This window comes from Lactuca sativa, chromosome 4, assembly GCF_002870075.4.
Source record: "Lactuca sativa cultivar Salinas chromosome 4, Lsat_Salinas_v11, whole genome shotgun sequence".
NCBI lineage: Eukaryota > Viridiplantae > Streptophyta > Magnoliopsida > Asterales > Asteraceae > Lactuca > Lactuca sativa.
In genome coordinates, this window is record NC_056626.2 from 24,673,987 (window position 1) to 24,695,794 (window position 21,808).

At 37.1% G+C, this 21,808-nt stretch overlaps 1 protein-coding gene across 1 annotated transcript; it reads left to right on the plus strand.

Annotated features, from left to right (window-relative positions):
* Positions 1–15,007: 15,007 nt before the first annotated feature.
* Positions 15,008–21,420, plus strand: LOC111882034 (putative 1-phosphatidylinositol-3-phosphate 5-kinase FAB1C). Its single transcript, XM_023878401.3, has 9 exons — positions 15,008–16,381; positions 16,459–17,082; positions 17,161–17,659; positions 17,752–18,273; positions 18,476–18,807; positions 18,890–19,016; positions 19,117–19,263; positions 19,353–20,852; positions 20,936–21,420. The coding sequence occupies exons 1-9, from the start codon at positions 15,975–15,977 to the stop codon at positions 21,188–21,190; spliced, it is 4,413 nt and encodes a 1,470-aa protein (XP_023734169.1). The 5' UTR covers positions 15,008–15,974; the 3' UTR covers positions 21,191–21,420.
* The last annotated feature ends 388 nt before the right edge of the window (positions 21,421–21,808 follow it).

Consider the following 21,808-nt stretch of genomic DNA (forward strand, 5'->3'; position numbering starts at 1 on the left):
TATGAACTGTTATGATACTGAATATGACGTTCTCCGCCCCCGAACGTTTCCGCCGTTCTGGTTTGGGGGTGTGACAGTGTCCGAATCCCTCAAACCAAGGCTCTGATACCAACTTGTAACACCCTAAAACCGGGACCCAAAAATTTTGTTTGAAAATATATTACTTCTAAAAATATTATAAAAAATAGCATTACAATTCCTTTTACAACAAAATCATAGGTCATAAGTTTCAAAAACAATCCAACGAATAGTTTCATATCAGAGTACAAATCCCAAGCTTCTCAAATGCGGAAATCATGTGCAAATGTTTGATGCGCTACTACACCGCTGGCTCCTTCCCCTTAGATGAAGAGGTACCTGAAACCAAAACTAAAAACCGTAAGCACAAAGCTTAGTGAGTTCCCCCATCATAACCATACCAAATAATGCATAATCCTAGGTATCTTTCAACTGGTAACCGTCAGGCATAGCTGGGAGCTGCACTCCCCCTCGGTGTCTTTCAACCGGTAACTGGGAGCTAACCTCCCCTTCGGCATCTTTCAACCGGTAACTGGGAGCTAACCTCCCCTTCGTTATCTTTCAACCGGTAAGTGGGGACTATTTCACCCCTACTACTGCTAACACACATTAAGCATAATAATCATATCAAGCACAGTAAGCATATCACATATCAATCCTAGATAATTATCACAAAGACAATCATCTATCCAACACTTTCACTTGTGGGTCGACATTATGGTCGTAGACCCACCCCTACTAGAAGGAAACTCACCTCGAAGTCGTGTGGTGTCTGCACTTATCTCAGTGTGGAAATAGACTCTCCCTAACTCCTAAATCCCTACACAACAACTCTTCTAAGTTATCAACTGATACTCGTAACCCTTACAAGGGCCACTCAGTCCAATTCAATGTCAAAGTCAAATCCATGGTCAAAGTCAACATCTGGTTGACTCGACTCGCCGAGTAAGCCCGTCAAGTCGTTGAGTCCCCATATCCACAAAATGCCATAATCCCATCCTTACTCATCGAGTCTAGCAAGATCTTGACGAGTTCACCTTCAATAACACATCGGACAATCTTCAACCGACTCGCCAAGTTCGCCCTTGAACTCGCCGAGTTCATCTTCATCCATAAGAAGATGTTCAATCTATGAATCGTTGAGTCCGTCTTCATGTGGTTGGGACATTGCCTTGAACTCGCCAAGTCTATTCATCCACTCGTCGAGTCCTATGATTTCCAAGTTCCTAGTAAACCTAAACAATTGGGAAAACCTTCGATCTTAACAACTGATCCAAAAACAAAAGGATTTGGTGCAAAATGCACCCCGACTCGCCGAGTCCCAACAACGACTCGCCGAGTCCCTCTATGTCCAAAACTATACAGTCGATCATAATGGGTCTTAACGCATTCAGAACATAGATCTGACCTCCTAGGGTTCATAATACATGTAAAGTTACAAACTTTACGTTCATGCATGGGTCATTTAGCTCAAAAGTACCTAAAATGAAGTCTTCAAGGTGCATGGGGCTCTCATGGCAGTAAAGTTGGCACCTTTATGCCATGAGAACCCTCCTAGGTTCCAAATCTGAAGTTATTTCTCTACATAATGACCCAAACCCGAAGGTAACTTGGAAATGCCCCAAAAACGACAAGATTCCAGCCCTAAAATAGATCTAACAAGTAAGAAGTCAAGGTAGGAGCTTTTTACCTCAAACAAGCTGGAAATCCACCTCATTTCCTGGATCTACTGATTTCCCCTTGAATCCCTACGCTTCCTTTTTCTTCTTCCACTTCAAATACACACAAAAGGTCACCAAATGCTTAAGAACACACAATATGGGTTTTGGGTTTCAATCTAGGGCTTCTCTGAGTTGTTTGAGTGATGGAGGCTGGTATAGGACGAGTTAAGTTGTTTAAATAGGGTGCAAACCGTAAATATTAGGGTTTTGTCCAGATAGATCCTACTCGTCAAGTCGGTCTCCCGACTCGTCGAGTAGGCCACTTAAACTCCCGATAAATGACGAGTCTACTCGACGAGTCGGGCCTCCAACTCGTCAATTCCCAGAGTAAATTGCAACATTTCTTGAGTTTAAATACGTACCAGGAATCGGGTGTTATATAATCATTTCTTATTCATTCATATAAAGAGTACAATGGTTGACTAAAGCGATTACAGACTATGACTTAATCTAGCACGAAACACAGACGTTACATTATGTTTCTAATTTGGGGGTGTGTGTTGATTTGATTGTATTTAGATTGTTCAGAATGAAAAGCCACAACTCTCATGTTTTTTTGCTAAGATTTATGCCAATTGCATTTCATGAGATATTACCAAAATATGTGTGGGAAGCATTAATTGAGTTGAGTTTTTTCTTCAAAACATTAACTGCAACATCAATCACTACACAAAACTTGGAAATGATTAAAGTCGAGATCCAAATAATTCTGTGTAAATTAGAGACCAACTTTATCCATAGTATTTTTAACTCCATGAAACATTTACCGGTACATTTTTCTCACAAAGCGGAGATAGCCAGTCCCGTTTAATATCGTTGGATGTATGCATTTGAAAGGTTTGTTTGTTACATCAAAATTTATGTTGCTATTTTTGTAAGTCGTAACTCTATCTTAATTTACATCTATTTTACTATAGATAACTCAACCTATTGAAAAAAGATGTGAAAAACAAAGCTTGAGTGGAAGGGTCCATTGTTAACGCATACTTGCTTCGTGAAACATCAATATTTTGCTATCATTATTTCGAGAGTGGTGTACCCACACGTAACAAAAAGTTCGCTCGAAATGACAATGGAGGATGAGATGAGCAATCTGAGGATGATGAAAATGAAACTTTAGATTTATTTTCATATCCTAGTCACCATTATGGAAAATTGAAGACTAGAATTTTTTCTGATGAGGAATTCAATGTTGCCCATTCTTACATACTCCTTAACGAAGATAAGATCAAACATTACATCGGGTAATATATACTTCAGTTTTCAGATGCTATATTCATTTGTTGTTTAATTTCTCTAAATAACATTTACATGCTTTTGTTTATTACATCATAGTAACTTAGAAAATGTAATTTAAATGGTAATACAACAAATTTGAAGATCACTTTAAAGATCTTATTGGGGATATGGATCAATATGAGCTTGTAGTTGAAGTGGAGAAGAACTTTGCAACATGGTTTCAAAACTATGAGGGTGTTATTTTTTTAGTTTTATTATTGTTTGTTATGGTTATAATAAGTGCTTCACCATTTTTCATATAGGCTCATAATAACGAGATAAAAAAAACAAGTATATATTTGACCTTTCCAGAATGTCATTGAGGACAATAAAATCATATAATGTATACTTTGTCAATGGTCAGAAGTTTCACACATAAGCCATGGTTCGAACAAATCAACAATTAATAACATATTGTGTGTATTAGTAGCCACGGAGGTGATTATTATGGTCAGGTAGTGGAAATTTTAGAAATCGAGTACCCTCGTTACCCAAGGAAAAGCACAGTTTTGTTTAAATGTCATTGGTACGATCCAACACCTAACATAGGAGTTAATGTTCACAATAAATATAACTTGGTTGAAATAAACGTCAAATGAAAATACAACAAGTTCAAGTCGTTTGTTTTAGCCATGCAAGCCACTCAAGTGTGTTACGTTCCTTACCCAAGTTTAAAAAAACAACTCTGACTAGTTGGTTGTATTGAAAGTTAAACCTCGTGGTTGGACTAATGTATGTGAAAATGAAAATAAAAAATATGTTGTTTTCTAAGAGGATGAAGTTGTATCAAATGAAATCATTACACCAACTACAGATACAGACGACTATGATGTATAGGACATGTCAAGAAACGATTCAGATGATGAAAATTGCATCGATGAAGAATGTGAATTTCTTAATGATGACAATGATGGTATTTCTGACAACGAGGGTAGTTATGAGTATAGTACACCAAGCAGTGAAGAAGAGGAGGAGGAGGAAGAAGATATTGAGTAGATCTTATTGTTTCTTTAAGGACATTTATATTGTCTAATATTTAGTTTTTGGTATGCGAATTGGTAAATGTGATGTTATGTATTAATGCCCTTGGAGAGAATTAAATGTAGTTTTCTTATTCTTTGATACATATCAATCATTTACCATAATGAGCCATGTGTTTTGAGATATTTGTATGAACAATATTTCGTTAAATATCTAATGAAACCCACTTTTAAGTTGTAATGCAGTTTCTTTAATTTGGAATGGTATAAACTTATTCAAGATAAAATATAATACATAACAACAAATGTTTATTCTTTTATGTAGTAGTAAAGACATATATAAAATTCAACCATGAAACAAACAAATTATATTATCACTTCAAATACATATTATTCAAACCATAGGTTACCAATTCCATTGATCATAACAACAATTTCTCCATTAGCATTCCAGTCTTTAATAATTCAATTACATAAATAGAGAAATTAAGCACACAACATCCCAACAATGAAACAAACCAAACAAACCAACATGTACTTGATAATTCCAACTTCACAACCTTCAACACGATGACCATTACCATGTTCATTAGTATCTTGAATAGCAACTTGAAGCGGAACATCATTGACATGAAAATTGACAGGAGCGTCTAAGGGGGGTCTAAAATGACGTGTTCACCATTGACTTGAGCACTCAATTCATACATCTTCTCTCTATACCACTTGTTCAGGATTTATGGGTCAATCCAATGAAAAAACTCACAATTTATGTCTTCATCATTGTATTTTGTGTGGCCAATGAACCTTTGGTCAGGATTCTTTCGTGTCTATACCGTCCACATTCCAACCAGATCTCCACATATGAACTGTCTAACGTTACTGCTTGATAACGAAAACATTGATTTGCCCTAATTTCTCTTCTTCTTTTTGTGGGTTTGCGAATATGGGTGTTGGAAGGCCCGCTTTATGCAAATAAATTCCAAAATATGGCATTATAATGTAAAATATTTTAAAAAAAATTAATTTCTAACAACTTAACTAGGTTTTTTTCCCATAGCAAACAAGTAACGAAAATAAAATTCCTTAGCACAATTCCATAGGTAAATAGCTATGAATTCTATTTCCATAGCAAAACAACTATGAAATTTTATTTCGTTGAAATTTTTTGTTGCAGATTAACCACGATATTTAATTCCATAGCAGAATTACAATGGAAAGTTTTTTCATAAAAAAGTTCGTTAAAGCTTTACAACAAATGGTTTTTCCATAGAAATATCGGTAGCAATATACCAACAGATTTTGAGTCTGTAACAGTTTCCGTAGAAATTTCCATGTTCTCCACCGAAAATTAATTTTGTAGAAAATGTGGTAGCAAATTAGCTATGAAGCGACATTCCATAGCACGATCCGTTGTAGAATAACAACGAAAATACGTTTCATAGTAACCTTCCCTAGCAATATCGGATTTTTCGTGTAATGTGTGAACACTTCCAAAAAGTTAGTTACCTAGATGTGTACAAAAAAATTACTCATATGTGAAGAAAACAAAAATGTAATTACCCTAACAAGTCAATTTCTCTTTTCATTAAGGCGTTCGATTATAATGTTTGCAATATTAATAGATGTAGTTAAATTTTCTTAAAATAATATTTATGCCCATTTTTGAGTATTGAAATTTGTCACAAAATGTTGAGAGTTGTTGTTGGTAGCATAATTATTAAATAACTCTCTCTCTCTCTCTCTCTCTCTCTCTCTCTATATATATATATATATATATATATATATATATATATATATATATATATATATATATATATAGTGTTCTTGAAACTCCCCAACAATAATAACATAAAATTTTCATATTTAGATAAATAAATTGTTAATACATATCATTCTCATAAAGTCAAGGTAGTCAAGATTTATCAAAACATCATCAAATCAGAGTAAATCACAGAAAGCGGAAATATGTGGTGTATACTCTTCAATCATTTTGAGCTCTTTCATTTGAAAATCGAAGTACCTGAAACATAAACTGAAAACCGTAAGCATAAAGCTTAGTGAGTTCCCCAAAATACCACATACCATACATACACGAATAAACACATAATGGGCCCCGCCCAACATCGGACCCCGTCCGGCATCGATCCCCGCTCGGTATACAAATCTGTAAGTCATCGGGCCCCGCCCAGTATACATATAAAACATATGAACATATAAACATATTAATACATAACATATGCAATAATTACGAAGATACATAGCATACAGAATGGTCATCAGGCCCCGCCTGGCATCGGGTTGTACCCGGTAACCATAAGAACGCATACAGATAACTAACATTCAATATACTCATCAGGCCTTGCCTGGCATCGAGCCCTGCCCTGCATCGAGCCCCGCTCGGTAAACATAAACACATAACACATGCAAGAGTCATGCAGACAACAAGCATACTAAGCATAACAAACCATGAGCCGACATTAGTGCCTTCAAGATGCTAAATATAGTGAGGAAACTCACCTCGCACTGCCAAATCTCATAGAAAGAAACTCTGGCTGCTGGCTCACAAGAATCACCACGCTATCAATCACAAGTTAGCTATCCATCAATAATCGGATCTGACTCATACAAAGTGTCCAAACCAGGGTAAAACACCTTTTTACCATTTTCATAACTTGGACCAAAACCAATGCCCCATTCAACAATCCAAAGGTCCAATCTCCATATAAACACCCAAGGCCCAAAATAACCCATGGTCACCCTGGTCAAACTTATGGTCAAAGTTAAAGTCAACAATCCATGTTGACCAAACACGATGTGTTGACATGCAAACACGCCGTTTTCTTCAATCATCCAGATAATCAGGAAAACTCCATCCAATACGTCGTGTTGGCTTCCAAACACGACGTGTTTGTCCGTGTTTCCACAACTTAATACGTTAAGCTACATTCTCCAATTCCAAGAGCTCCAAAACTCAGATCTATACCAAAATGAGACTTAGAAGGGTAAATTTTCCATATTTACCCATAGGGACTACCAAAAAGGGTCAAAACCCAACCAAAATGCTTGATATCACTTCCCATGATACCATACCAATTCCTTGAGTTCTTATGCTGGTGAATAAAACCATAATCCTTGACCTAACAGACGAATCCTCACCCCAACTTCCATTCTCAAGGAATCATTGAATTCTAACCGTATATAACCCATGCGAATATACAACTCCCCTGACATATATGATGGACAAACAACTCATGCAATTGACACAACTATCTTCCTGCTACCGCTCCTCTCCTAGTAACGGTAGTGCTTGAACCCAAAAGTTCTTCCATAGGCGACCATCGATCATACCAGAACAGATGATAAAACCACAAAAACCTGAATTCACTAGAGAACTAACCCGCTAACCCTGACCAAAGATCCTCCAAACAATACCCTTTAATTGCTCCCGGCAAAACTCGGAACAAAAACTAAGCACGCTGAAACCCACTCAACAAGATTCAACCCACTACTGATTCATTGAAGACTTTCAGCATGCCAAATGACACATCACAATCCTTGATAACCCATATAATAACAGAGAACCAACCCAAGATATAACTTACACAAACCCAAGCAAAGTTCCAACGCAATACAAATTTCTGATAACAACCTAGAAGAAAACTAAAGATACATACCCGTAAAAGCATATGAAGGAAATCATGACCTCTTCCTCCTGAGTTACCCCGAACATCCTGAGGACATGGTACAGAACTCCCCTCTGCTCCCAAATGACAAGAACTAACAATAGGATCCTCCTTCCCGAAGGATTCTAGGGATCCACAAGCCTTGGGCTCTAGATGAGCCCCCAACTGCCCTACCATAATCCTGGCCCAAAGAGCCCAAAGATGACCATCAAAGAGCTCCAAAACCCCTTCCTTGGCTGAACCCAAGACCACTGAGGTTTATTCCAAAACATTGTGAGTAATCTCCGATGAGATGAACTCGTGTGACTGCGCATCGATCGACTTAGTGCCTGGTCCTGATCCGGAACCAGAATCTGAACCCCATTCCTGAGTGCTCAATACCATACCCAAACACCATGCAAAAGATCTGAATACACCCAATAACCCTCATCCCACAGGCTTCCTAGATTCTCCAAGTCTCTCCCTGATTCGAGTGTGGATCTTGTGCTTTCAGTAGTACATGCCCAATACTAACTTCTACACATATCCATACTTTCCTCAAGAATCCTCTAAGTCGCCTTCTTAAATCCATAGACCAAAACACTCGCTACCTAGCACAACAAAACCCACCAAAGCAATCCTTAGGCTTTCCTAGGTTCCCGACCTCACCCTGCCATTATCTGCTGAAGAACTCCTCATAATGCCAGTTAGCTACCTCATGAACACAATCACATGCAACAAAGCTTACATAATCCTTCGAGTAATAGACTCATCCCTACAACAGTTACACTCAAACGAGAGCTGCACAACAGGGTCAAATCCGTCACTCTGAGATTACCCAACATTTGCCACATGTGACTAACAATATTCACTCAATAGTTAGCTCACATCACGTATGAGTTCCACAAAGCACAAAGCAAGCAACATTCATGCAGTAACACTCCAATCCATAGAATAATCACAAGCATCTAATCCTACATACTACCATCCATACTAGGAGCTTCCACTCCCACTACTGATTGCATTACACATCCAAATCATACCCAAACCAACATCCCATGCTTCCTAGCCTACCAGACATCACATAACAGGCCAACCTATCACTGGCTAATCAGAACTAGCATGTAAGTCTACAAGCTCATACAATAAGCATACAAGGCATCTCTCCTAGCTTTCTATCATGAAAAGACTGAGCAGATCCTTAACCCTGTCTAGTATGTGATCCACAGATTCATAGATCAAAGCATATTAAATAACATGCATGTGTAATTTGGGAAAACTTACTTGAGCTTGGCTGATTGCATGCACCACACCCTTTCTTCTTTTAGAAAAATCCATTTCTAAAAATATATTTATTTTTGAAAAACTTTACCAAATCATTAGTTTGAGTTCAGACACACTCGAGAGTGTGCCCGAATCCCCCAAACCAAGGCTCTGATACCAACTTGAATCGCCCCAAAAATAATGACATAAAATTTCCGTTTATAGATAAATAAATTTTTAATACATATCATTCTCATAAAGTCAAGATTTATCAAAACATAATCAAATCAGAGTAAATCACATTATACGGAAACATGTGGTGTGTGCTCTATAATCATTCTGAGCTCTTCCATTTAAAAATCGAAGCACCTGAAACATAAACTAAAAGCTGTAAGCACAAAGATTAGTGAGTTCCCCAAAATACAACATACCATACATACACGAATAAACACATAATGGGCCCCGCCTTGTCATCGGGCCCCGCCCAGCATTGGACCCCGTTCGGCATCGAGCCCTGCTCGGTATACAAATCTGTAAGTCATTGGGCCTCGCTCGGTATACATATAAAACATATGAACATATAAACATATCAATACATAACATATGCAATAATTACGAAGATACATAGCATACATAATGGTCATCAGGCCCCGCCCGACATCGGGTTGTACCCGGTAATCATAAGAACACATACATATAACTAGCATACAATATACTCATCAGGCCCTGCCTGGCATCGGGCCCCGCCCGACATCAAGCCCCGCTCGGTAAACATAAACACATAACACATGCAAGGGTCACGCAGACAACAAGCATACTAAGCATAACAAACCATGAGCCAACATTGGTGCCTTCAACACGCTAAATACAGTGAGGAAACTCACCTCGCACTATCGAATCATAAAGAAACTCTGGTTGCTGGCCCACAAGAATCACCGGGCTATCAATCACAAGTTAACCATCCACCAATAATCAAATCTGACTCATACAAAGTGTCCAAACATGGTAAAAGACCTTTTTACCCTTTTCATAACTTGGCCCAAAACCAAGGCCCCATTCAACAATCCAAAGGACCAATCTCCACATAAACACCCAAGGCCTAAAATAACCCATGGTCACCCTGGTTAAACTTCTTGTCAAAGTCAAAGTCAACAGTCCATGTTGACTAAACATGCCGTGTTGACTTGCAAATACGTCGTGTTCTTCCATCATCCAGATAATCGGGAAAACTCCAGCCAACACGTCGTGTTAGCTTGCAAACACTCCGTGTTTGTCCGTGTTTTCACATCTTGATACATTAAGCTACATTCTTCGATTCCAAGAGCTCCAAAGCTCAGATATAGACCAAAATGAGACTTAGAAGAGTAAAGTTTCCATATTTACCCATAGGGACTACCAAAAAGGTTCCAAACCCAACCAAAAGGCTTAATAGAAAGGGCTTAACCAATAAGCACTTTATCCACAAAGACATAGCCCTAAAACATAGATTTAACTTACTTGAGCTAGAAACCCATGTAAATTTGCCAACTTTACGTTTATGCATGTCTAAATGAAGTTCTTAAGCTTAAAAGGGACTTAATAATTGACTTAATGCATGCATGACACCATAAATCTCATAAATCTTTCACCTTTACGCTCAAAGGGACCAAAACAAACTCATATATGGAATAACAAGCCCTTAAACGACTTCACACTCTCACCAACCCAAAAAGGGATCAAAAGCACAACAAGGCACAAAATAAAGAGATCTAGATATCTCAAATCAAGAATGCAAACTTGATACCTCAGAAAGCTTTCCCACAAGATGATGATTTTGGATCCAAAGCCAATCCACCAAGCAAGACAACTTCAAGATCTCCTCTTCCTTCACAAAGCCTAAAATGAGCACCAAAAGCTTCTTACTAGCTCAAAGAACCACCAAAAGACTTAAGGATCGATTTTAGGGTTTTAGTGTTAATGGAGGCTGGTATAGAGACCAGCCTTTGGGGCTTAAAGAGATTATATATGGTGCAACATCCTAAAAATTAGGGTTTCCTTCCCAGCTTCCAACAGGTCGTGTTTAGACATTAACACGTGGTGTTGACCTTAATGAGAATCGCACCTTCTGTTAACTAAACGCGCCGTGTTGGTTCCTCTAACACATCGTGTCCAGTCCTCAAAATGTGATTCATTCCTTATAATTGCTCCTCAAGATTTCGGGTGTTACAACTCTCCCCCACTTGAATTAGATTTCGTCCTCAAAATCGTTCCTTACAATCCCAGGCACCCAGACAACCTGAAGAATGCATCCACAGCCCTGGACACACACTGCCTTCCCAAGGCTACCAAACCCAACCATAGTAGAAATCTTCAAATTTGAAGAAGACGAATCCATAATCCCATGCAGAAAATCAGCCTTACCTTACTTGAAGCCTGAAATCTCAAATTCTCAAATTGGTCTGACTCCCTGATAGACCGTCCATACTAAATCACTATCATACGAAAACCTTAATGAATTACCGACCAACAAAAAACTTCCAATCCTTGATTATCTTGATGCTTCTATTGGGAACAAAATCACTGGTCATTTACTGCTGTAGAACACTTATACTTGACAGAAGGCTCAGATAATCCTTCGAGTAAAAGACTCATGCCTGCAACTGTTAGACTCAGACGAGAGCTGCACACCACAGTCAAATCATTAACCATGAGATTATCCAATTCATGCTACAATTGTCTTACCATATTCCCTGAATAACAAGCGACTCCACCTGTGAGTCCCAAACCACTAATATTGTCTTGACTCAACTCACTGCCCCCTAACTTCCTTCCAAGGCAGCCGAGACCTCCCTGCTCCCAACTTGTCTGCCTCTAATTGAAACACTGAATTCTCGCCTGGTTGCTGAGTCAAAAGACACACATAGTAGCCCCACGCAACTTCCGAATGAAGGCCTCATATGGCAATAATTGCCCCAAGCCATCTCACCACTTACGACTCCTACCGATCATAACAGCCCGACAACCCTGGCACCACCAAATCCAATGCTAAAAGTGAATGCTACAAGACCAACTGTAGCCTTATATCACAACCGGTCTCCAACGGCCTACCACTACCCGTTTCCATGCATGTTATGGTCTTCCCATGACCTTACAAACTGACCTACCATGGTCTAACCATCTGAAGAAATCCATGACCAATCTTATAATAAAATCCATCTGAAAATACGAACACCATACTTGCCTGACCTTCACATAGCTAGAACCCATCCAAACACAATCACAAGAACCTAATCTATCATCAAAACTGAAACCTTCCCTTTAACCCTGAACCCTTCAATTGATACTCTTTGCATTCACATTCCTTAACTTGTAACCTACTTAAAAGAAGGCCTTGCACAAAACACTCGCGATTGCAACATAAGTTCCCACCAAGAACCATCTCGGTACCCAACTTCTAATCCGAAAACCAAAGATCTACACTTGCATTTCAACTGAAACCCTCTGATTCACGACAACCCCTCCTTAGATAGGAAGGTAAAGGTTCCCAACCCAACACCAAGACTACCGGTCTCGCACCTGGTCCAACCACCAGTTTCCTATGAATCCAAATAACAAGGCTACCCACTCAGTCACACGCTGAAGAAAAAAAAAGAAAGACAACAACATCAAAAAGAAGTAAAAAAAAGAAAATAAAAAAGAAAGGAAACATGTGAGTTGTGAGGAACTCCACAACCTGTGGCGGTCGGATCCCACAAAAGTTTTGAAGAAAAAAGACGATATATAAAATGGGAGAGAGAAGCTATATGTAGAAAGCAAAAGAAGAAAATAGAGAAATAATAAAGCCGAGACGACAAAAAGATGACCACTACCTCATATATGTTGTGATCACATACGTTTGGTATGAAATACATAGATTTATCATTTTTTTTATTATTTTTCAATGGTTTGTTTGAATTAATTTGATTAAAATGTGTGTACGGAAAAAGATGAAAAATCATTATGGACTTCACGACCGATATGTATTAAAATATTGAATGTTGGTTTTAAATTGATTTTGAACATATACACATAGATTTTGAAAAACAGAAAAAACTAAAAAAAAAAATAATAATAATAATACAAAACAAATTTTGTATGTAGCTTGAAAACTCATATAAAATGTGAAAATCATCCAAAAATGAAAACATAATATCGAATAACCACTCATGCTAACAATATAAGATGTTCAGAAATCATAATAGACGAATTCAAACATATAGCTAGGTTTGTAACTAATGAATTAAAAAAAGACAATATTTTTTGTCATTTCGACACACATGAACATTTAGCAACTCTTTGAACAGGGAATACATGTTTTAGAGTCTAAAAGATGAAATATAGAAGATCCTAAGTGTTCGAGTTGACGATGTCATATTGGAGAGGACACACCTGCAATGGCCTATGCATGAGCTTGGAGATAAAGGAGGTGATAGAGGTCTCATACCTTGTTACATTGATGGGAAATAGTGTTCGCTTAAAGATAATCAACTAAAAACCAAAATGGACAAACTCAACATATACCGAATTGTTGATTGTGAATAAGATTTTTTTTTTTTTTTTTTTTTTTTTTTTTTTTTTTTTTAATTTTATTTGCGACACATATTTTGAAGTTGGGTACAATTATTAAAACAATGAAAAACATAATGACCAATAAAACTATCACAAGATACTTATTGTTACTGTCCTTTTTTAATGTATGAAATCAAGCTTTCAGCTCACATGCTATTATTTTCATCACAATAGATTATAAAATCAATCCTAACAAAAAGATATTTTACAAGGATATTTTTTAAATTGCTCATATAGATACTTTTAAAGAAAATAAAAGAGAAACGGGCATGAAAATATGGGTAGAGCAAAAAAGAAAAGAAGGTAAATAGAGAAAAAAAAAAGAAAAAGAAAAAAGAGAGAAAAGGAAAAGAGAGGAAAAAACTTGTGAGGAGCCCCAATGTTACTGTTAAGATCGTGCAAAAGGTTTTTAAAGATATTGAGAATCATTTTCTACATTCTCATTCATGTGAATAATGTTTATGAGTATCATGTGAATAATGTAATTGTGCATTATATTGGATACTTGTTATTGATGTCGATTATAATACAATTATGATAATATCTATCTAAAATGTGTTTCTCTAATACAATGTTGTCCCCATTCCATTATCATGTCAATTGTGTTGATATGCTTACGTAGTTATATTAATTTTCTGATTATTTGATAAATTTAAATGGTTTGTTTAAACAATTAGATTATTAGATCGTGTTAATGTGATTAGCAGGTGTTTGGTATGTGGGCAACAATTAATGATATAACGAATGTGTTGTTTAATTGTTTAATTTATCATAGTTAGTAATTTTTTTCAAAGTTTTTTTTAGCTTAATATTAAAGACTCTATTATTTAGGTTTCTTTCTAGATTAAATATTAAATCAATAAAACACTTTTATTTTTCATTTGTTTTGATTTTATATTTTTAGCGGGTTTATTAATAATTTTTCAGTTAAAACAATTTTTCCCAAAAAAATCTTGAAAGTTTTCCAAAAAATCCTTGAATTTTTATTTCTATAACGAAAACCTTCGACTTCTTTTTCCAAAAAAAAACAACAAAAGCTAAGGGTTTATTTTGTTAAAAAAAAGTTGACGGTCCGGAATAATTTGTTTAAAAACGCAAGATTAATCATAAATCTATTAAAAGAGTCAAATCGTAAAAAAATAAAAAGAAATACAAAGTTTTATTTAAGTTTAATCTAAAATACAAAATACTTTATGATATTAACCATTTTTTTATTAGCATTAACTTTTACATAGCTATGAAAATTTCGTAGATCCATCTATGTATATTGTGTTTCAACTGTGAGTTAAACTTTGATTTTTAGACCGTATAAAAAGTAAAAACATTATTTGGAACTTAACAATGAAATTTATGAAACATAAATGGTGAGATAAAGATTTTGCTAAAAACGTGAGGGGGGTTTAAAGCAAATAAACTAAAAAAGGGAAAGTTTTCGCTTTCCAAGGGGGGTCAGGGTCATTACAAAACCCAGGTAAAGAGATTCGATTGGATTAGATAAGGATTGTGACAGTCTAAAAAGGGTGAGAGCGAAATTAGGGTTACAAACACATAAGATTACATTACTACATGAATAGAACAGAATAATAATGGAATTACAGTGTATGCGTGTGTATATGTATATTTTAAATGTAGTTGAGTAGTGAAAATGAAAGCATTGCCGCGAAATTCGGGAAAGCGAGAAGAAAAAAGTGTGGTTTTTCCTCAAGAAAAAGAAGAAACAGCAGCAGATGATTCAAGTTGATATGGAGATGCGAGCCCTAAACGGAACCTTCTCCGTACTCTATCTCTTCCTCCTTTTTATCCTCGTCCTCTGTGTTCTATAAATTCTTCTTATACTCTCGTTAATCATCTGATTTGATACTTTACTTTTGGAGGAAATTGAAGTTTTGTGTTACTTTTTGTCGTTTCAAACATGAGGGTTTGTTCCTTTTTGTTCAGACCCTCGTCGATCGAATTAACCATGGGATTCATGTGGCATATGATCTGAATTGTATCTCTTTTTGGTGGTTAAACCCTGGATCTCGTTTGTTTGATGCTCCAATTGATTTTGGGAACTTCTCTTCTCGATGATTCTGGTATTGGTTAGCTAGGGTTACTTTTTGTGGGGCTTTACATACGGATATTGAAGCGAGGAAGAAAAAAAAAACACTTTCTATTTGTTGTTGTTGTGGTCTTAAATCTTCCAGGGGTTCTCTATGTGTGATTATAGTAACAAGATCTGTGTACATACATTCCTAATTTGAGATTTTTTCGTGATTTCAAGGAGACCTTTTTGTTCCTTTCTTGAATCTTTCCATTTTCAAAAGAAAAAAACCATCTTAATTAACTTCATAGGCTTGTTAAACAGCCTCAAAACTTCCAAAAAAAACCCAAGTTGTTTTTTTAGTTTTTGGGTTTTAAACTTTTCTGTTTCTTAGTTTCGTAGGATAGGAGGAGAATTGGGAATTGGGGTGTGTGAGGTTTTGATGGGAGTTGCTGATAACACACTACTAGATTTGATTGGAAAGGTTAGATCTTGGATTTATTGGGGAACAAGTGACCTAACTTCCATCTCCGGCGAAGTCAAAATGACTGACGGTGGTCAAACCATGTGTTGCCAATGCGAAATCAGAGTTTCTGAGTCTTGCCTCGGTTATCACTGTCAGAAATGCAGCCGATTGTTTTGTGAGAGGTGTGTGCAGGGCTATGGCTATGGCTCTTTTGTTGTTGTTGAATCCAAAAGTGGCACGCAAGCTGGGCTTCACCTCCGATCTTGCAGATTTTGTGGGAATCTTGATGTTAAACAAAAAATTGGGGGAAAATTTAGTCATAAGATACATCCTTCCGATTCACCTCGTCAAAGCCCAGAACCACCTTCACCAAATTGTATCAGGTATGTTACTATATCTGTAATTTCTATCTATCAAGATTTGATAAAAATCTTTTATCTAAAATTTTGCTTTTTTATAGGAGTGACGAAGATGAAACAGGGGATTCTTCAAAGAACGTGTTCAGCCCGTATAGCCTTGATACTTCAGATGTAGATTCGAGTAGCGTCAATACAAGCCATGAATTTTACAATTTCAGTCCCTCTAGGGTTCACTTTACATCCAATAGACTTAGGAGGCATTCTGTACAGCAAGAAGATCAGGGAAATGAGGATCCTGCTAATGATGATCTGTCAGTATTTGATGACACGTCACACAACAAGCCATTAGATCTTGAAAACAATGGTCTTATTTGGTTTCCTCTGCCACCAGATGATGAAGAAATCAGTTTCTTTTCATACGATGATGACGATGATGAAATCGGACCTACAGGTGCTGTTTTCTCATCTAGCGATACACTTCAAAATGGCCCAAATTTGGAGCACAAGAAGCCATTGGAGACTGTAGTTCAAGGGCATTTCAGGGCTCTTGTTTCACAGCTGTTACAATCAGAGTTCATGGAAGCAGATGAATGGCTTGACATAATAACATCATTAGCATGGCAAGCAGCAAACTTTGTGAAACCAGACACCAGTAGAGGTGGCAGTATGGATCCTGGTGATTATGTAAAAATTAAATGTATAGCATCTGGAAGTCCTCATGAAAGGTAAACAAAACCCTATTTCCCTTTTTGTGATGATGTTTAAAATGGGAAAGACTCATATTGTTGCTTTTCTTGATGCAGTTTATTTGTTAAGGGAGTAGTTTGTACAAAAAACATAAAGCACAAACGGATGACATCACAGTATAAGAATCCAAGATTGCTTATTTTAGGGGGAGCACTCGAGTATCAAAGGTCTCATAATCAGCTTGCATCCATTGAAACCCTACTGCAACAAGAAATCGATCATTTGAAGATGATTGTTTCAAGAATAGAGGCACGAAGACCAAATGTGTTATTGGTGGAAAAAAGTGTATCTTCATATGCACAAGAGTATCTTTTAGCCAAGGAGATTTCACTTGTTTCAAATGTTAAAAGACCTTTATTGGAACGTATAGCCAGGTGTACTGGTGCTCCTATAACCCCATCTACAGATAAGATCTCCACCACACGATTAGGTCAATGTGAGCTTTTTAGATTGGAAAAGTTCTCTGAGGATCATGAAGCAGATAATCAGTTCTCCAAGAAGCCATCCAAGACCTTGATGTTCTTTGATGGTTGTCCCAGGCGGTTGGGTTGCACAGTAAGAATCCCAATCCCTTTTTCCATTTACTATATAATATATATCCAATTTGATTTTAATTTCATGTTTTAATCAACTTTTTATTTTTGTAGATCTTGCTAAAGGGGTCGTGTCGTGAAGATTTAAAGAAAGTCAAACATGTTATTCAGTATGCTGTCTTTGCTGCTTATCATTTGTCACTGGAAACTTCTTTCTTGGCTGATGAGGGTGCTATTTTACCTAAAAAGACAGTAATTCCCGAAAGGTCACATCTTGAAATTACAGATTCGCCCAGATCCGAGGGAGATGATGTGGCTGTTGAGTGTCAAAGTCAAACCTCATGTCAGATGAAGGATGGAAGTGTGATTACACAGTGTGATGATCCGTTAGACTGTTCTTTAACAGTTAGTGTGGAAGAAAATGAAGTGGAAAAGGGTGAAAGTCTTGAAGTCATAGATACCTCAAATGAATACTATTCAGCAACTGACAACAATCAAAGCATATTAGTATCGTTTTCTAGCCGATGTGTGTTAAATGGTAACATATGTGAACGATCAAGACTCTTGCGTATAAAATTCTATGGCTGCTTTGATAAACCACTTGGGAGGTACCTCCAAGATGATCTTTTTGATCAGGTAAAACTTATTTTTATATAAGTTTGTCATCTTTCTTGCATAATTTCATAAAAAGATTGAATCTTTACCTTTCTTTTGATTTGGGTTTTTTTCTAATATCATAAAAAGATTAAATCTTTACCCTTCTTTCTGATTTGGGTTTTTCTAATTTCATAAAAAGGTTGAATCTTTACCTTTCTTTTGATTTGGGTTTTTTGTTCAGACATCAAATTGTAGATCATGCAACGAAACAGCAGAAGCCCATGTGGTATGCTACACTCATCAACAGGGGAATCTAACAATTAATGTTAGACGGCTTCCGTCCCTGAAGCTACCAGGTGAAAAAGATGGAAAGATATGGATGTGGCACAGGTGTCTGAGGTGTGCCCATGTGGACGGGGTCCCACCTGCAACTCATAGAGTGATCATGTCTGATGCTGCATGGGGTCTCTCTTTTGGAAAGTTTTTGGAACTTAGTTTTTCAAATCATGCAACTGCCAATCGTGTTGCAGGATGTGGTCATTCTCTTCAACGAGACTGCCTACGTTTCTATGGGTAATTCCGTAATTCTAACACAACATTTTTGTATCTGCACAATTTATAATTATTTTAACTTTTATTATTTTCCCTACTACAGCTTGGGGAGTATGGTGGTGTTTTTCCGCTACTCTCCAATTGATATTCTTTCTGTACGGTTGCCACCATCTGTACTACAGTTTACTGGTCATGTTCAACAAGATTGGTTAAAGAAAGAAGTATCAGAGGTGCTTATATAGATCTGAATCTTACATTTTATTGAATATTTGAAACTATTCTCTTATATTCTGATTTGTTTTTTTTTTTTTTTTTTTTTCTGGGTGTTAGCTTTTGAACAAGGCGAAAGCTTTGTATAATGAGATATCTGAAGTATTACATCAGGCCAAAGGAAATGAGGCTTCAGATTCAAGTGAGTTGAGTAAACATGTGGAGGAGTTGAAAGATTTGCTAATGAAAGAAAGAGATGTTTACATGGTAAGTATCTTGAAACCCTGAATCTTGAAGTAAAAAGGTATGATTTTTATAGGTTTTTAGGACTCATTTGTGTTTGTTTTATAAATTAGGATCTGCTTCAACCTTCTGGTGATGAGAGTGTGGCTGAAATAGATGTTTTTGAGCTTAACCGATTGAGACATTCTCTCACTATTGGTCTGCATGTTTGGGATCGGAGGCTCTCCTCTCTAAAGGGTTCTAATTCCAAAGATGCTGTTGAGGTCAAACACAGGAGAAGTTATTCAACTTTTGCAGGAAGTGTTGACCGAATCAATGACTCAGAGTACAATCAAATCGAATCCAATGAAGAAACCGATCACTCTGAATCCTTTCTGTCTGACAAAATCGATTCTGCATGGACAGGACCCTTGAGGGCTTCATTCGATGTTTCACCAATAGATGAACATGAACACGAAAGAAGAAACAAACCTGCAAATCCACATTTCAGAAGGCTAATTTCATCGCCTGCTAGGGTTTACTCATTCGATTCTGCAATGTCCCTTCAAGAACAAATCCAAAAAGAACTTCCACCCTCTCTGTCTTTTCAAGATGCCAAACATTACAAAGACCCGATCCGCAACATACACAGGAGTTACTCTCAAGTTTTCCCCAATGAAGATCAAAAGTTGGAGTTTTTATGGAGGAACAAACCAATGTTCATTTCACCACCATCTTTTCTCCCAGAAGGTGCCCATTTAATGCTTCCTTATGGCACCCAAAACTCAGTCATTACAGTATATGACAACGAGCCCACAAGCATCATATCATACGCCCTTGCTTCAAAGGAATACGAAGAATGGTTCATAGATAAACCGTATCTCAATAGAAACCATTCTGTTTCCGTTTCCAAGCTTTCAGGCTGGCAATCCTTCGGATCTGTTGATCTTGACTACATCCAATACTCAAACTACAAATCAGAAGACCTTTCAACCGGAATCGGATCTTTGTTTTCCGATTCCAAAAGCTCCCATCATTTAACGATTCCGTTCGAGGACGAAAAGGTGAAATTCTCAGTGACTTGTTACTTCGCAAAACAATTCGATTCCTTAAGGAAAAAATGTTGCCCTAGCGAACTCGATTACATGCGTTCTTTAAGCCGATGCAAGAGGTGGAGCGCACAAGGCGGGAAAAGCAACGTGTATTTCGCAAAATCATTAGACGAACGGTTTATCATAAAACAAGTGACGAAAACCGAACTGGAATCGTTCGAGGAATTCGCTCCACAATACTTCAAATACTTGACGGATTCCTTAAACTCCGGGAGCCCTACCTGTCTTGCTAAAATCGTGGGGATTTATCAGGTGACTGTGAAGCATTTGAGAAGTGGGAATGGGAAGGAAATGAAGATGCATGTAATGGTGATGGAGAATTTGTTCTTCAAGAAACGTATTTCTAGGGTTTATGATCTGAAAGGGTCTGCGAGGTCTCGTTATAATTCGGAAACCGGAGCAAACAAAACACTTCTCGATATGAATTTGTTGGAGGCGTTACGAACGAACCCCATTTTTCTCGGAAGCAAAGCTAAACGGAGCTTGGAAAGAGCGGTTTGGAACGACACGTCATTCTTAGCGGTATGTATGAGTATGATATGAATTTTCACTTTACTACCCTCGAGAATGATTAAATGTTAAAAATTAAATTTTATTTTGTGCAGTCAATTGACGTGATGGATTATTCGTTGCTGGTTGGAGTTGATGAAGAGAGTAAAGAATTGGTTTTGGGGATAATTGATTTCATGCGACAATACACGTGGGACAAACAGCTTGAAACGTGGGTAAAGGCGTCGGGAATTCTGGGTGGGCCCAAAAACGCTTCACCAACCATAATTTCTCCGAAACAATACAAGAGAAGGTTCCGGAAGGCCATGACGAGTTATTTTCTCACAGTACCTGATCAATGGTCATCGTAATTATGAAGAAGATTATGAAGGATTGGTTAAAATTGGGGTGGTTGTTGATGTATTTTTGGGGTGAAATTCACCCTCTGATATGTTCTTTTGTATACAAATTTGGGCAGGGGTTCTTGATTTTTTTACGAAAGAACTTGTACATGTGAGGCTTCTGCTTGGAAATTATATTCCACGTGAATTATTGGTGTATTAGATGTGCCCTTTATTAAATGAAAATTCTGGTTACTTTATCTTATTCTTATGGTTCACTTAAATGCACAAGTACAAGTCCTCAATGCACAACAGCTGTTCAGATTTTGGTTTCTTTAGCGTATGGGTCACACAAATGGTCCTTTTTTTCTTCAGATCTCTTTTGATTGTTAATGCAAAAGTTACAAGTCTGAATGACAGCACATGAAACGAGGCTTCTGCCTGAAAAAGATCATATGCATGCCCGTTTGTGTGGTTAAGTATTAATGCACAAAGTACAAGTCATTAATAAGAGCACGTGGAAAGAGGCCTTTTTATGAGTGTACACTTATTATTTTTTTAATATATGTACCTTTTGCTTGTATAATTAGTATTGTGTGATATACAAGTTATTATTGCATGAAAGCATTAAAATGATTGTACCCGCTT

Coding starts and splice junctions, on each gene's coding strand:
- LOC111882034 (XM_023878401.3), top strand. CDS start 15,975: ATGGGAGTTGCTGATAACACACTACTAGATTTGATTGGAAAGGTTAGA. Junction 17,083..17,160: donor TCTGGAAGTCCTCATGAAAG/GTAAACAAAACC, acceptor TTCTTGATGCAG/TTTATTTGTTAAGGGAGTAG. Junction 18,274..18,475: donor AAGATGATCTTTTTGATCAG/GTAAAACTTATT, acceptor TTTTTTGTTCAG/ACATCAAATTGTAGATCATG.